The sequence below is a fragment of the Mucor velutinosus genome, assembly GCF_035048745.1.
Source record: "Mucor velutinosus strain NIH1002 chromosome Unknown tig00001563, whole genome shotgun sequence".
Lineage (NCBI taxonomy): Eukaryota > Fungi > Mucoromycota > Mucoromycetes > Mucorales > Mucoraceae > Mucor > Mucor velutinosus.
Window position 1 is genome coordinate 1,831,159 of NW_027041904.1, and position 15,093 is coordinate 1,846,251.

Here is a 15,093-nt window from a genome sequence, read left to right on the forward strand (position 1 = left end):
TTGTTCTGAATTGTTATGTCAAAATACAATGTAAAATTGAATCTGCCAAAGAATTACACTTTTATTGAGAATGCATCCCAAGGATGCATTTATATACTTTTCATTATGCTAGGGTTTACAGCATGATGATGAACTATAATACAAATAGGTTTACTATCTACCCAACAATTGATTTGTAAATCATGATTAGCATGATTTACCCAAAGGACCTAAGAATAACCTAAAACCTTTAGTGTGAGACCTTGCTATGACATTTGATATAACATGAATGATGATCCATGGGATTCCAAAATCTATCGACCTTAAACTTACGCGTTTCTTAATAGTAACCACCTCCTCAAACTTATATGAAACTTGTAGAGAATTCAAAGGAAAATACAATGGTATTTATATCGAGTCTTTGGTGTACATTGTTCACCTGATATTTGGTACGATTGTTTTTGCGATTTTTTGACTGTTTTCTAAAGATTAATCAGTATCTGTCATCAAAACATTTTGTTAAGCATTACTAAACATTGTAGACCAAAACATTTTCTATCAAATGAGATATTGCTTGAAGCTTTGGCATAACTCTATCATGAAATATTGACAATATTGTCCTGACCAAAAAAAGGTCATCCAATTTTTTCGCTTGCTATCACAGGCAGATTTTGAAGAAAAATTCATGATTTTGCATGATACTCTCTTTTGACCATATCTCGACAAATACTCACTGGATTCGCTCAAAGCAAAATCCATTCGATAGCTCTATGTTATATCCATTATGTTATAAGAGTTTCAAGTGCCTGGTGTACGTTCCCTTCATAATAACTTTGCTTAGAACCTTCTATTTTATCAGCTACAACAAGCAGAAGATTTTCAAAAATCAAAGAATAAATCTATAAAAACCATATCGTCATATAGAGAAATCATTACTTAAACGCATGCATATTTTGCATATTTTTGAGCAGAAAGAGGCATTAATACAATACAACTAGGCCGTGTGTCCACATTTGCACTGTTTTTATTGAAACAGACGCGGGGCATTGTAAAAAGTCAGATCCACTATAGCTGATTATTTACAGACGGTTCTTACTTCATAATGGGAGGTAATAATGTGAAACTTTAGTAAATGTTGGTAGAATGTTGGTTTGTATACAGTTAAACATAACTTGGACGCAAATGGTTGCAAGACTAGTTTTATGAATCGAATTCCATCAGAAATACGCATATCTATACTATGGAGATCTATACAAAACCAATAGAGAGCATTATCAATGCATCAGATTTTATGAAATTCTTGTCAGTATCCTCAATTTTCACCACCGATCCAGCATTTGCAAAGCAAAATTAAACTACACTTGAGATCAAATTATGTGTTGCGTCCATCCTCAGAAAATAAAATGGACTCTAGAGGAACTCTGACATTCAGATGGCGTGCACCCGTTCAAAAAAATGTCCAGCTCCATACTAGAGGTCAACGTTCTCGTCTCTTATACATCTGACAGATTGACCATCTCATGGATAAATCAATTGGCCGTACAAAACTCCAATAATCGGACTTGGCTTGACCACTTTAATTGTGCGAATGAACAAATGTGTGTGCGCGCGTCTGTTTGGTTAAATCTCTTTTCTTTCACACTTCTTTTCTTGTTCACTTCATTACAAAAAGATCATGTCGCTTAGCAGACCCAAATTCTTCACTACCAATAAGAGAGGTATGTATACACAACTTTCTTTCGAGGCGGGAGAACATCATCTAGAAGGAGGATGAGAAGGAAAAGAAAGGAGTTCTCGGCTGTGCAGGGTGAAACTATCATACAGAAACAAGGGGAGAGAGCAATATGAATGTAAAACCAAATCAACCAACAATGTCACTAGGTGAAAATTATGAACTCAAGTCAGAGCTCAACAGCGAATACCGTCATCACCGCAAAGATGCAGTAAAGAAAGTGATTGCCAACATGACGGTCGGCAAAGATGTGAGTGGTCTGTTTCCAGATGTTCTCAAGAATATGCAAACAGAAGATCTCGAGTTGAAAAAACTGGTGTACTTGTACTTGATGAATTATGCAAAGACACAGCCTGAGCTGGTCATCTTGGCCGTAAATACATTTGTCAAGGTAAGAGTCAGCACAGTAACTACACTGGAAAGGATGCTTACCTTTGATACACCAGGATTCTGATGATCCAAACCCTTTGATTCGTGCACTTGCTATTAGAACCATGGGTTGTTTACGAGTAGATAAGATTATTGACTATCTTACAGAGCCACTGCGTAAATGCCTCAAGGATGAGAATCCATATGTTAGAAAGACAGCAGCTGTTTGTGTTGCCAAACTGTATGATCTCAACCCTGAATTAGCCATGGAGCAAGATTTCGTCAACTCTGTCAAGGAGATGGTCTCTGATGTGAATCCTATGGTGGTTGCTAATGCCGTGATTGCATTAACTGATATTAATGAAGCATCTCCTCAACACAACATTTTCGAAATCAATAGCAACATTTCCAACAAACTATTACATGCCCTTAATGAATGTACAGAGTAAGTTTTGGAGAAATTAATTCAATTATCAATTTACTAACTCATTTCACAGATGGGGACAAATTGCTATTTTGACAGCCATTGCTGATTACAAGGTGTCCAATGGAAAAGAGGCTGAAAGTATCTGTGATCGAGTGATGCCTAGATTACAGCATGCAAACGGCGCGGTTGTGTTGTCTGCCATCAAGGTACAGTAAATAACAACGACAGGAAGAAGGATGACTGAAATCATTGCATTTTAGGTGTTGATGATCAATATGAGACACATCAAGGAAGAAGCTTTTATTAAATCAATGTGTAGAAAAATGGCACCTCCTTTAGGTAAAAACTAATAAAACAGGGGTAGAGATCATATAAATTAACATTTTACTATAGTTACGCTTCTCTCCAGTCCTCCCGAAGTTCAGTACATTGCATTGCGTAATATCAGTCTTATTCTTCAAAAGAGGCCTGAAGTACTGAGCAATGAAATACGTGTGTTCTTCTGCAAGTACAATGATCCACCCTACGTTAAAATGGAGAAGCTCGAAATCATGGTCAAATTATGTAACGACCGTAACGTGGATCAATTGCTAAGCGAATTGAAAGAGTGAGATGATTATTATATAATCATTGTGCATTGTATACCAACCATTTCTTTCCCTTTTCACAGGTACGCAAATGAAGTCGATGTGGAATTTGTTCGTAAATCAGTGCATGCTATTGGTCGTTGTGCCATCAAGATTGATGAAGCTGCTGAACGCTGTATCAATGTCTTGTTGGATTTAATCAACACTGGAGTCAGCTATGTTGTTCAAGAGGCCATCGTTGTCATCAAAGATATCTTCCGCAAATACCCTCACAAGTACGAAGGCATCATTCCTACGCTTTGTGAGAACTTGGAGGCATTGGACGAGCCTGAGGCGAAGGGTTCTTTGATTTGGATTATTGGTGAATATGCTGAAAGAATCGATAATGCAGATGACTTGATCAACATCTTTTTGGAAAACTTCAAGGAAGAGAACCCTCAAGTTCAACTACAATTATTAACTGCTACAGTCAAGCTCTTCTTGAAGAAACCAAATGAGAACCAAGACCTCGTACAACGTATCCTTCAAACAGCTACAACAGAGTGTGATAACGCTGATATCCGTGATAGAGCCTATGTGTATTGGAGACTACTATCTACTGATCCTCAAGCAGCCAAGGTAAGCCGTTTTGCAATGTTTGTATGTGGTTTGTGTTACGGTTATATTGATAACGAGATGGCTGTAGGCTGTTGTTTTATCTGAAAAACCACCTATTGCTGGCGAGAATGAAGGCATTTCACCTGCTTTGCTCGAGACATTATTATACGACATTGGTACATTGGCCTCTGTTTATCACAAGCCTGCAGAGACATTTATTGCTGGTAAGAAGTTTGGTGCTGATAATGTCAGCAAGGCCATGACAGAGTAAGTGGTACTATCGTGTGTTATCTGTTCAGCTGAATTTATAGCTCTCTCTCTCTATCTAGACATGCGGAAGAAGACGACATAAATGCTCCTCCTCCTCAAATACAAGCCGCTATCAAGAACAACGATATTGGCAATTTGCTTGATTTGGATTGGGATGAGCCTTCCGCCGAGACACCCGTATCGCCCATTTTACAAAATAATGCACCCGGCAGTTCATTCAATGATCTGCTATCCCTTGGCGGTGGCGGTGGCGGTAGCAGTAGTAGCCAGGCAGCACCTGCTCCTGCTAGTAATAACATGGACGACATCATGAATCTATTCAACTCGCCCACTTCCCCTCCGCCTCAACAACATCAACAGCAGCAATACCAATCACCTATGATGAATGATTTTACCAGTGATCTTTTTGGTGACTCCACCCCTCAGCCCGCCCAACCTCCCACCACCACCGCTAGCAACAACAGCACCACACAGGCCGCCAAGGACCCTTTTGCTGATTTATTCTAAATAAACGCAGGAAATACTACCAAGCACAAAATTATTGGATCTTTCTATGATTTATTTAAGCTTTTTTTTTTTTTTTTTGTATTCCAAGGAACAAAAACATGTGAGTAGCACACACTCACCAGCTATTCAATGTACTGTAGCGCACAAACACTATATTCTCACATATCATTACAAAAGTCGCACAAAAAAAAACTGCATTTATAATTTGATGTCTCTGTTTTTCTTCTCTTTTTCACCTACTTCTTTCAACACTGTTACAAGATCATCATGACTGTATCCAATTTGAAGCACGGTGACTCCATGCAGCAAACCGCTATGGAAGAAATGCTCAAGAAATTCCATGTACCTGACGAGAAAGTAAGTACCTTGATGCAAGGCGTTGGTTTCGAGATGAAGCATGGATTGAAATCCAATGAACCCAGCAACGACCTCAAGATGATTCCCTCGTTTGTATCTGGGTATCCTACTGGCATGGAGAAGGGCACTTACCTTGCCCTTGAAATCAGCGGGGTGGATGTCTATGTCTGTCAAGTGCGCTTGAAGGGTGAAGGTGGAAAATTGGCCATCAATCAGTACCAATACAAGATCCCTGATCATCTCACTGCAGGCGATAATATGAGCACACTGATCGATTATATTGCTGACTGTGTAGCTGATTTCCAGCATCGAGTGGGCGCATCGCAAGAGATGGGGATCAGTATGGGAATAAGTTTGGGTTTTGCAGTGCGACAAACGGGTTTAGACAAAGGTTTTATCGTTGCACTGGAACACGGCTTTGAATATCCGAATGCAGTAGGCAGCGACATAGTTGATTTATTCCATCAGCGATTCGAGGCCAAGGGATTAGCTGTTAAAGTAGTTGCAATGGCAAATGGTAAGAAACTGTCTGGGATGCATACAACACACATAGAACCTGAACATTTATACATGTACAGATGCTGTATGTACTCTTTTGGCTCACGCATATCAACATCCCTCTACCCGAATTGGCATTGTACACAGTGCAGGCACCAATTGCGCCTACTACGATAAAGTGACCAATATGGAAAACTTCTTGGCAGACCACCCCAAGTTGCTAGCGACCACATCAGACATGATTATCAATACCGAATGGTGCAACATTAGCTCTAAATACCTGCCCGTCAACAAGTTTGATGAATTGGTTGACCTGGAATCCAACAATAAGGGTGTTCATGCATTTGAGAAGATGACTACAGGCATGTACCTCGGCGAACTTGTAAGGCTGATTCTCGTTGAATTTGCAGATCATCAAATACTCTCATTCGACATTGATGACGAGGAATGTCTGCTTCGTATTCCCTACCAATTTGATACCAGCTACATGTATGTCTGTGAAGCGGATGACGATGGCGTCTTGGAGGGCACTCGCGTGATTCTAGAAGAAATGTGTAGAACAGGCGAAACACGCATGAGTGACCGAGAAATTGTAAAAAAGGTGTGCCAGCTTGTAGGCCATCGAGCTGCAGTGTTGCTTGGTGCAAGCATAGCAGGCGCTGTAGACTACATGGTTTCTCATGGCATTGGTCTAGACTCGTCTGAAGGATTTGCGATATGTGAGTAAATCCTTTTATATGAAAACAGGGCATATGGACTGACACATTGGATGATAGCCATTAGCGGTGAGGTATACAAGGATTATTCTTCCTTCCATCCTCGTGTTTGTGAAACTCTCAAGACGCTGATTCCAGACGAAGTAGCAGCCAAGTTATCGGTGGGAATTGTAAAGCACTCGAGAATTGTGGGTGCTGCTATTGTAGCCATGATGGCTGAAAAAATCAATCCGCAATACTAGCTATTTCGCATGATACAACCTACATATACCCATTTTTTTCATTAGATTATTAGTCTCCTAATGCTTTCTTTCTCTTCCTCTCTCTTTATTTTAATTTGCTTATGAAATCAATATGTAAAATATGTAATAACAATAATAATAAAAATGATATGAATGAATGATCCCACTGATTTATGTAATCATTAGGTGTGTGTGTGTGTGTGTGTGTGTGTGTGTGTGTTTGTGGTCAATTTGTAGTTTTCTTTCTGCTTGTTCTGTATTTGTTGCGCTTTCTTGTCTTGCTTCTACTCCCCTTAGTGTTCTCCTTGTTGCGTTTTTATACCTTAAACTCCTGCATCAAGTATAAGATTGTCGTCAAAATCCTCCTTAGCCTTGTTATTTATAATGTAAACGTTTTCTCTTGCGTTTTAAAACCTTGACTTGATTTGTTAATCTCGCATGTATCAATTACATATAAAATGCATCTACCATGTACGATTCTAACCGCTTTTTTTTAATTCTTTACAGAGATTGTCAGATCAGCATCTCGTTATCCATTCTATATATACATATTGGAGAAAAACTTGTATATAAACCAACGCTACGTATCCACTTTTGCATCTTCCTCTGCTAAATCATCTTTATCTCTCAACATGACGTTTTCCATCCGCAACATTTTGAATTTCTCCATCGTCTTAGGCTTGCTGGCTTCGTTGGTCTCTGCCTCCATGATTGAGAACTGCAAGCCAAACCATGTTGCTATCACTTATGACGATGGACCTTATGATTTTACATCAAATCTTGTCGATTTACTGAACTCCAAGGGTGTCAAGGCAACCTTTTTTGTTAATGGAAAGAACTTTATGTAAGTAGCATTTTAGTCATAATAAGCATCCGCTCACTCTTCCTATGCAGTGATTTAGAATCAAATCAAGAGAGCCAAAGAGCTTTAAAAAAGGCTTATGAGTCAGGACATCAAATTGCCAGCCATACTCTGTCGCATAAAGACCTAGATACCATCTCTGGTGAAGAGTTTGATTCTGAAATCACTGAATTGGAGAGAATTGTCCATGACCTTATTGGTGTCAAGTGAGTAGCTGAGCATTAAGATGGAGCACACCAAAGACTAATTGTATGTATGATAGACCTGCTTGTAAGTTGTGAATGTACCTGAAATCAAGGTCCATACACTCATCCTTTTCATGTAGTTATCCGTCCTCCATATGGTAATGCCAATGAAGACACTGTCTCAAAGCTTGAATCCAGAGGCTACTCCGTCATCAAATGGTCCACTGATACCAAAGATTACGATACCCATAACCTTCAGCAAGAGATGGCTAATGTGAAAAATTCCTTCAACTCAACCGGTTCTGATGAAGGATACATTACCTTATCTCATGATGTAAGTGATTGATGTGTTGCGCAGCTGTTCATTTTAGTAACAACTCCTGTCATAGGTCTATGAGCAAACCACGACTGAATTGACTGAGGCATTGATTGATTATACCAAGAGCCAGGGTTTCCAGTTTGCTACTGTTGCCGACTGTAAGTTGTCTGTTGCATGGGAATACTGAATTATTTACTAACCTTTCGCTACTGCATAGGTATTGGCAAGAATCCTTACCAATAAGCCATATTGTAAAATTACTAGCTTGATCCAAGACAAGCAGTGTAGTCGTTCTGTTAATTTAATAGAAAGAGCATTTTCTTTAATTTATTCATTTTAAACCCTATGTATATATACATTGAGTTTCCAAACCGTTTTAATAAACATAATCTCACTATTGCAATGTGATATTTTCGCTCTACTTGGTTGATCATCGTAAATACGCACATAGAGTGTTACTCAAAGGGAGTGCTGTTTTTCTCGGCTAGAATGGAATACAAGGCAACAACAATAACAACTAGTAGTTAAAAATAGTCATACATGCTTCCTGAAAGCGATTTTCTGCATAGTGATCATCTAATGTCACTATCCAAACTTGTATTTCAGTAAAAACAAACAAATACCATTAATTTCGTAATGCATTCAAAATTTTATTTCGCAAACAGAACTAGCATGGTTGTTAGAGAAATGACAAGTTATAATAGGCTGGCTTTTGCCTGGTAACATGATGGCTCTTCTCTCTCGAATGATATCAATATGTGCGTTATTGGGTGTGATGTGGAAGCACCTGTTGCTACATTACATATATAAATGCTGGCGCCAAGTTTATTGACATAATTTCATACATGTGCATTGCACTTTTTACTTTTCAACCAGCAGAAGTGATCAATGGCAATACATGTGCTCAATGATGTATGGATTTTGACTGAAACTGAATAGCATATCATGCATTTATGATGATTTAATTCTACCATCCAGCGCCAAGGAGCACTTGTATTAAATTCAAAGACGTGAGTAGTACCTGCAAACTATCGTCAAGAGGTTGAATTCATTGTTTTAACCTTTTTCTTTTTCAGTCCTTGTTTATTTGTGATAATTGATATTTCTATGAGTATGAAAAACAAGGTTCTTTTGCGTTATATATATACAAAAACTCTACGGCACGACGACGACAACAAGACACAAGCATGTTTATGACATGCTTTCAACATAAGCAAGTGTCTTTTCCTTGACTCTTTGTACATCATCCTCAGTACCATGAGCCTTTTCGAATTGAATCCATTTCTTAAACAAGAACTTCATCTTCTTGGATGAAAACTTCATAGAGGCAACACGCTCAAACAAACGTCTAAATAAAAAGAATATGGTTAGTTTGATGCTCCAACATAGCTTTCAAGGGGTAACCAACCTAGTCATTTCAGTGTCACCCGTCTTGATCTCCATGTCAATATAAATATTCCATAAATCCAAACGCTTAGGATAGTTGCTCATCACACCTTCCAGGATGGTACGACCACGTTCAGCTTCACCATGCTTGAACTCTAATTGAGCAAACTTGACAATGGTTTGTACATGTTCGTGCTTTGGCAAGACCTTGAGGCTCTTTTGGAGTAATTCACGAGCTTCGTCGGGCTTACTATGTTGAAGATAGTAGAGTCCAAAGCCTGTCCAGACTTCAGGTGATTGAGAACCAAACTTCTTGGTCATTTCTTCCCAGAGTGCTTCAGCCTTGTCTTGCTTGTCACTACGCTCGTAAATCTTGACAAGTTGGAGGTATACCTTGAGGGGTTCGCAGTAGACTAATGCACGCTTAAATACCTCTTGAAGAGTCTCATCTGTGCCAAAATTGTTCTCTAGGTTGAGAAGAGCAACCCACACATTCATCTTTTCTTGCTCCTCACGGAAACTGATAGTCTTGAGTGCACGTTCACCAATATCACGGGCCTTGGCGATTTCAGACAATTGAAGCTGATAAGCCATAAAGTTGATCCACAAGTAGGAAGAGTTGGGAGAACCAACCAAGAGACGTTCAAAGTCGCCAGCTGTTTGAGGAGCGTTGGTATTGAGCTCTGCTGTCAAATCTTCAACTTCCTTCTTCTTTTTCTTATCCTTCGACTTGTCTTCTTCGTCATCGGAATCCTCCTCCTCTTCTTCTTCTTCGTCGCTCGAATCGACTCTGTTGTTGATACCAGTCCAGTCAAAGCTATCAATGTTCAAGGCAGGTGCGGGTGCTGATACTTCCTCTTCTTCCTCTTCTTCATCGCTTTGTTCAGCTTCTTGATCAGAGTCGACATTTTGCACAGCATCAGAATCGGCTTCTTCCATTTCTTCATCTGAATCATCGACTTCAGGCATCTCTTCGTCGCTATCAGAATCATCGGCCTGTTGTTCCTTCTTACCACTCCTGGTGCTAGATGATGAACCTTCAACGACACTCTTCTTAAGAGAAGCTTCAAGACGCTTCATGTCGTGGTCAATGTAGATGATCTTGGCTTTGACGAGCTGACCGAGCTTGTAGATGTCCTTCCATTCCTTGACAAAAGAATCAGACAAGTTGGCAATTTTGACACGAGCAGCAATGGAGTGGTTCAGCTTGACAAAGACACCAACAGCAGCAATATTGCTGACATAACCTTCATACACTTGACCACGTTTGATGTCCTCAAATGACTTGACTTCGTTGGATTCAATGTCGGGATAGATGCGAGAGGGTCTCATGGAGACATCGACTTGACCTCTTTCCTTATTGACACTGATGATGGCCACACGCACTACTTGACCTTCAGTGCAAGAAGCAGTAGGGTCTTCAGTGTAAGTATCAGCAATGTCAGTCAAATAAGCTTTACCAGCAATCTTGCTAGTGATGTTGACAGAGACGCCATTGACCTTGTTGGTATATTTGACCACAGCGTTCATTATTTGACCTTCTTCTAAATCCGAAATGTCAGTGATACGAGGTGCCTTGGGATCTTCAGCGTTCATGAATTCAATCGTATTCTTGTTGGCATCGACAGAGAGTGCAACAGCGCGAATAGCTTGGCCACTGACAAAGTGTTTGGCGAGGTTGTTGCAGACATTGGGATCTGAAGAGGCAAGCTGCTTTTGCATGGTACCAGTAGTGTGAGATCCAATACTGACACGAGCATAAGCAGGATGAATGTCAGAGATAAAACCAATAAACTCATCGCCTGTCTTGATGTTGCGGATTTCACGAGCACTCTCATCATCCTCACTGTCCAAACGAAGAGAACAATCCACATGTTGCTTGACCTTGGCAGCGTGAGTAATGGGCAAGTAGGTGTTGAGCTTTGTGTTGCGAACACCCAAGATCTTGACTTGGATCTCTTGCTTGGACCTGAACTGACTCAGAGGAGCCTTAGGGTTCTTGATATCATCAAATGAGTTGTAGACTTCAGAAACATGGATACGGCCTTCAAGCTCGTTGGGAAGAGAGAGTGTCATATGGGTCTTTTTGATGTTCTTGATAGTGACAGTGATGATCTTACCAGGAGCAAAAGCGTCGTTCTTGGCTTCGTGCTTGGCATCGAGTTTGGCCTTCTTTTCAGCCTGCTTCTCCTTCTTCTTCTTGCTGTTGATGAAAGAAACGAGCATTTTGTTCTCTTCGGGATCCACCTTCAATACAGTTGTCTTGACAGTTTGGCCAACATTGAAAACCTCACCCAAGTTGGCTACGTGGGTTTCAGTCATTTCACTGCCAGGAGCGAAAGCGGTCAAATTGTTGTAGTAAGAAACGACACAGCCATTGTTCTTGATGGCCACAATCACACCATGACTTTGATCGTCCACGTTAATCTCGTTAATATCCTTAAAAATGGGGTATTCACTGTTGATCAAAGACTTCTTGAGGGTCAAAAAGACCTTCTGCTTCATTAAATCCACCTTGAAAACACGGCATTGAATCTTCTTGCCAACCTTGAACTTGAATTCAGGGCGAGTGAGCTTGACATCAGCCATGTGCATAGTAGGCACCAGACCACTGATAGACTTAGAGACCTTGACAATGATCCCAGCATCGATGAGCTTTTCAACCTCACACTCTACCATGGAGCCAATCTCGATATCAGCAACACGCAAGAACTTTTCAGCCAATACACTGGGTTGCAGAGTCAAGACAAGCACAGCATCGACAGGATTGTAGGTCAAAACACGAGCACGGTGAGTACTGCCAATCTTGAACTTGCCGGTGGTTCCAGAGACAGTAGCAATGTGTTCATCTGCAAGACGAGAGACATGGACATAGCCAGTAACACCAGAGACGCCGTCCAAAGTGACCCAAACACCAGTGTTATTAACACGGGCCACTTGCACCTTCTCCAAGAAAGAACCAGCAGGGAACATATGTGCAATGAATTTGTCAGACTTCTTGTCACCAGCAACAGTGGGGACATCTAACTCCAAAATATGTTGAAGAACGGAGCCACCAATCTTCTTGTCTTCTGTGTTAAGGATAGTGAACAAGGTACGGAAAGTGATGTTTTGTCCCAATTTGTACTCCTTTTCAATATCTTGAGAGGCAGGAATATGAGACTGATCAATAGTTGTAGCATAAAGACCTTGCATCTTGACCCCCAAACCGTTGCTTTGAACAGCATCAATGACACCAGTGACTAACTGACCGGGAAGTACTGAGGTGATGCGAGAGAAGGGATCCTCGACAACGGCATGACCAATCTTGGTGCGGTCAATAGTGACATTGGCTGTGCGAGCATCTGCCTTTTCAATAGCGCATTCAACATATTGTCCAACAGCAAGTTCCTCATCACGGTTGTACTTTTTGATATAGCTCTTTGACTCTTTGAGGGGCAAAAAGCCAGCTAAATCCTTCACACCTAAATCTAAAACATAACCATGATCTTCCACACTCTTGACAGTTGCACCTAGAGTCTATCACACAGCAAAAAGGTTAGCTCACATCTGCTGGACGCTGCTGCCGCTCTGTATGCCACTTACCACACCAGGAGTAATATCGACCTTGACAATATCTTCATTTACAAGGCTAGGCTTCAAACTCAATTCAATGATTTTCTTTCCATCGGTTTGAATAGAGGTAATCTTGCAGCGAACCCATTGACCGACGTAGAACAAATCAGCCAAGTTGGGCAATGCAGTAGATTCGCCTTCCATATCCTCATCTTCGTCCTCGTTGGCAACTTTCTCGACAATGGCTGTGATAGCGTCAGAAATTTCAGTGATGGGCACAACACCGACAAGCTGATGTGGCAATGAAACAAACAAATCCAATTCATTGATGTGGGAAATGCAGCCCAAGAATGATGTTCCAACTGTCAGTTTCTATCGTCATTCTATCTGTCAGCCATTTGTCATGTTTTTCTCGGCTGTTGTATTGATTTACCTTAAAGTTTAATTGCTCAATGTAAGTTTTGTCAGATTTAGGCTTTTCCTCTTTGACAGCAACAGCCTTCTTGGACTTTTTGGAAGGCTTTCTCTTCTTTTTAGCAGGCTCTTCGCTATCAGCAACTACACTAGCATCTGAAGTTTTGGTCTATGTGATGGAGAGATGGTTAGAAAATGACATTTTCCTTAACATGGTAATGACAATGCTTCTTTACCGAGGCAAACAGATCTTTGGCAACTTTGTTGGAGATTTCTCTGTGCTCAAGAGGAGTCAAAGCGCTAGCACCACCACGAGGAAAGCTTTCCTCGGTGGGAGCAGCAATAGTTACTGCGGAGGCATCATTTTCGCTTTTAGCGCTGATCTTTCTTTTGCCAGCCATGATTAAATCTTAAAAGAAGGTTTGCAATCATCCACTTTTTTTTTTCAGTGATATTTTTTCTTTGGAAAACCATGAGTTTCTAGGATAAAAGGTCACAGTGGCGTGCCAGCCCTTTAATGGCATCTGGATTAATGCACTGAACTACAATGCTTCCTCATTAAGGCACAACTTTTGATCTCATCTTCCTATTTAGGTATTAAAATGAAGCATCAAACCCTGATTTGGCTCAGCTGATGTTGGCAGGATGTCAGATCATGAATCTATTGTGTCATAGTATTGCCAAATATCTATCAACATGAATTTGGCCTGGCTGCCGTGGTAGCATTTGAGGAGCCCTGTTACGGTTGAAATGACACTATCCATGATAGATTATGCAGTTATTCGACGCATATAATAGGAACCACCTATATTTCACTTGATTTTGTAGTATAGTTTTACTAGATGCAGACTATCTATTGCGTCTAAAATGTCTAGCTTACCTTACAGTCACCATCATCGGGCTAAAGAGCTATGTCATTGTGTTATGATACAGCAGTGCCGCTCAACTTATTGAGCAATTTTAGAAAATATGAAATAAGGTTTTTGGCCGAAATGTCAAAATTCTGCATATGAAAACCTCATAAAAGTAGTTTCAGAGGTTGCTTTGGATCAAGAGAAACATTTTGATTTGATATACGCCATAGTAAAAGTCTTCATTTTCAAGGTGAAAAATGCAATCGTTTGATTTTCAATGGAAACCGTGAGGTATCCCTCATGGTTTTTGGTCGATTTTTGGCCATGTTTTTTTTGGCCCAAAAAGTTGAGCAAAGGTGTCAGGAAGTTGCTACTACTCGAGTACAATCGTTTGGCGTCATTCCGATGGCTCAGAAAGACCTACATATCAAGATATGAAGGCTTGAAAGTTCTCAAATTTGGTAATGTTTTGCTTTATAGCTTTATTTACACGGCATGAATCACATCTTTGGTAGCTGACGTCTTCTGGAAGAGTAGTTCTGCAGCCTGTGCAATTTCTAATTTGAAGAGAAGGCATATTGATTTTGGTAAAGCTAATTCATGCAAATTTTGATGCGCTATGTTGTTGGTAAGCTTATTAACAATGGAAATGAAAACCGGAATTTGCTGCTTGAATACTATGGTCTTGCACCTTTGCTTCGCTACGGTAAACCCCTCATTAAGATTAATATTATCAAATAGTGGGCTAGATGCTTAGTTGCCATAGTTTTTCACCTTCATTTCACTGCAGTAAACCGCCTCATAATAGGTCAATGTTACCAAATGTTGAATTAGATGCGTTATGTTCGTAATGGATGGGCGTAGCACCTCCTCCAACCCCTTCCCCAATGCCGGCTTTGCCGGTGGTTTATTCACTTTATACGGTGCTCGATTCTCTGAATTTTTGAAATGATATGAATTGTTTGTCTACTGTTTTTTTTAATGTTTTACAGTATATATATTAGATAAACAATGCGAAGCAATGACAAGCTAGATCTCAAGTATGCGCGCCGCTATATAAAGAGAAAACTATAGATATATAACATCCTGTCGTATAAAATCAATAAACCTAGAACTCGAGTGCCATAGGTATGGAGTCAGTAGGTGGTCTATAAGAATTTCAAAGATAATCAATATCAAGCCTGTTATTTAATGATTGTATGTAAGAAACTAAAGGGATAAATTTATGAGCATTTCG

At 40.2% G+C, this 15,093-nt stretch overlaps 5 protein-coding genes across 5 annotated transcripts; 4 read left to right on the top strand and 1 right to left on the bottom strand.

Annotated features, from left to right (window-relative positions):
- Positions 1-1,654: 1,654 nt before the first annotated feature.
- On the top strand, positions 1,655-4,468 carry ATC70_009215 (uncharacterized protein; the record flags this gene model as incomplete). Its single annotated transcript, XM_064828452.1, has 9 exons — positions 1,655-1,697; positions 1,861-2,102; positions 2,158-2,525; positions 2,578-2,713; positions 2,768-2,846; positions 2,901-3,114; positions 3,178-3,712; positions 3,780-3,958; positions 4,021-4,468. The coding sequence occupies 9 exons, from the start codon at positions 1,655-1,657 to the stop codon at positions 4,466-4,468; spliced, it is 2,244 nt and encodes a 747-aa protein (XP_064685654.1).
- A 267-nt stretch (positions 4,469-4,735) lies between these two features.
- Positions 4,736-6,281, top strand: ATC70_009216 (uncharacterized protein; the record flags this gene model as incomplete). The annotated part of the gene is made up of 3 exons (XM_064828453.1): positions 4,736-5,342; positions 5,404-6,042; positions 6,100-6,281. The coding sequence occupies 3 exons, from the start codon at positions 4,736-4,738 to the stop codon at positions 6,279-6,281; spliced, it is 1,428 nt and encodes a 475-aa protein (XP_064685655.1).
- A 632-nt stretch (positions 6,282-6,913) lies between these two features.
- NAS2 (putative 26S proteasome regulatory subunit) lies at positions 6,914-7,353 on the top strand (the record flags this gene model as incomplete). Its single annotated transcript, XM_064828454.1, has 2 exons — positions 6,914-7,125; positions 7,176-7,353. The coding sequence occupies 2 exons, from the start codon at positions 6,914-6,916 to the stop codon at positions 7,351-7,353; spliced, it is 390 nt and encodes a 129-aa protein (XP_064685656.1).
- A 41-nt stretch (positions 7,354-7,394) lies between these two features.
- ATC70_009218 (uncharacterized protein) lies at positions 7,395-7,890 on the top strand (the record flags this gene model as incomplete). Its single annotated transcript, XM_064828455.1, has 4 exons — positions 7,395-7,413; positions 7,469-7,662; positions 7,718-7,805; positions 7,865-7,890. 4 exons carry the CDS (start codon positions 7,395-7,397, stop codon positions 7,888-7,890), a joined length of 327 nt encoding a protein of 108 aa, XP_064685657.1.
- Positions 7,891-8,838: 948 nt separating this feature from the next.
- On the bottom strand, positions 8,839-13,403 carry LSM6 (U4/U6-U5 snRNP complex subunit lsm6; the record flags this gene model as incomplete). The annotated part of the gene is made up of 5 exons (XM_064828456.1): positions 8,839-8,995; positions 9,056-12,552; positions 12,619-12,960; positions 13,022-13,171; positions 13,239-13,403. 5 exons carry the CDS (start codon positions 13,401-13,403, stop codon positions 8,839-8,841), a joined length of 4,311 nt encoding a protein of 1,436 aa, XP_064685658.1.
- Positions 13,404-15,093: the final 1,690 nt, after the last annotated feature.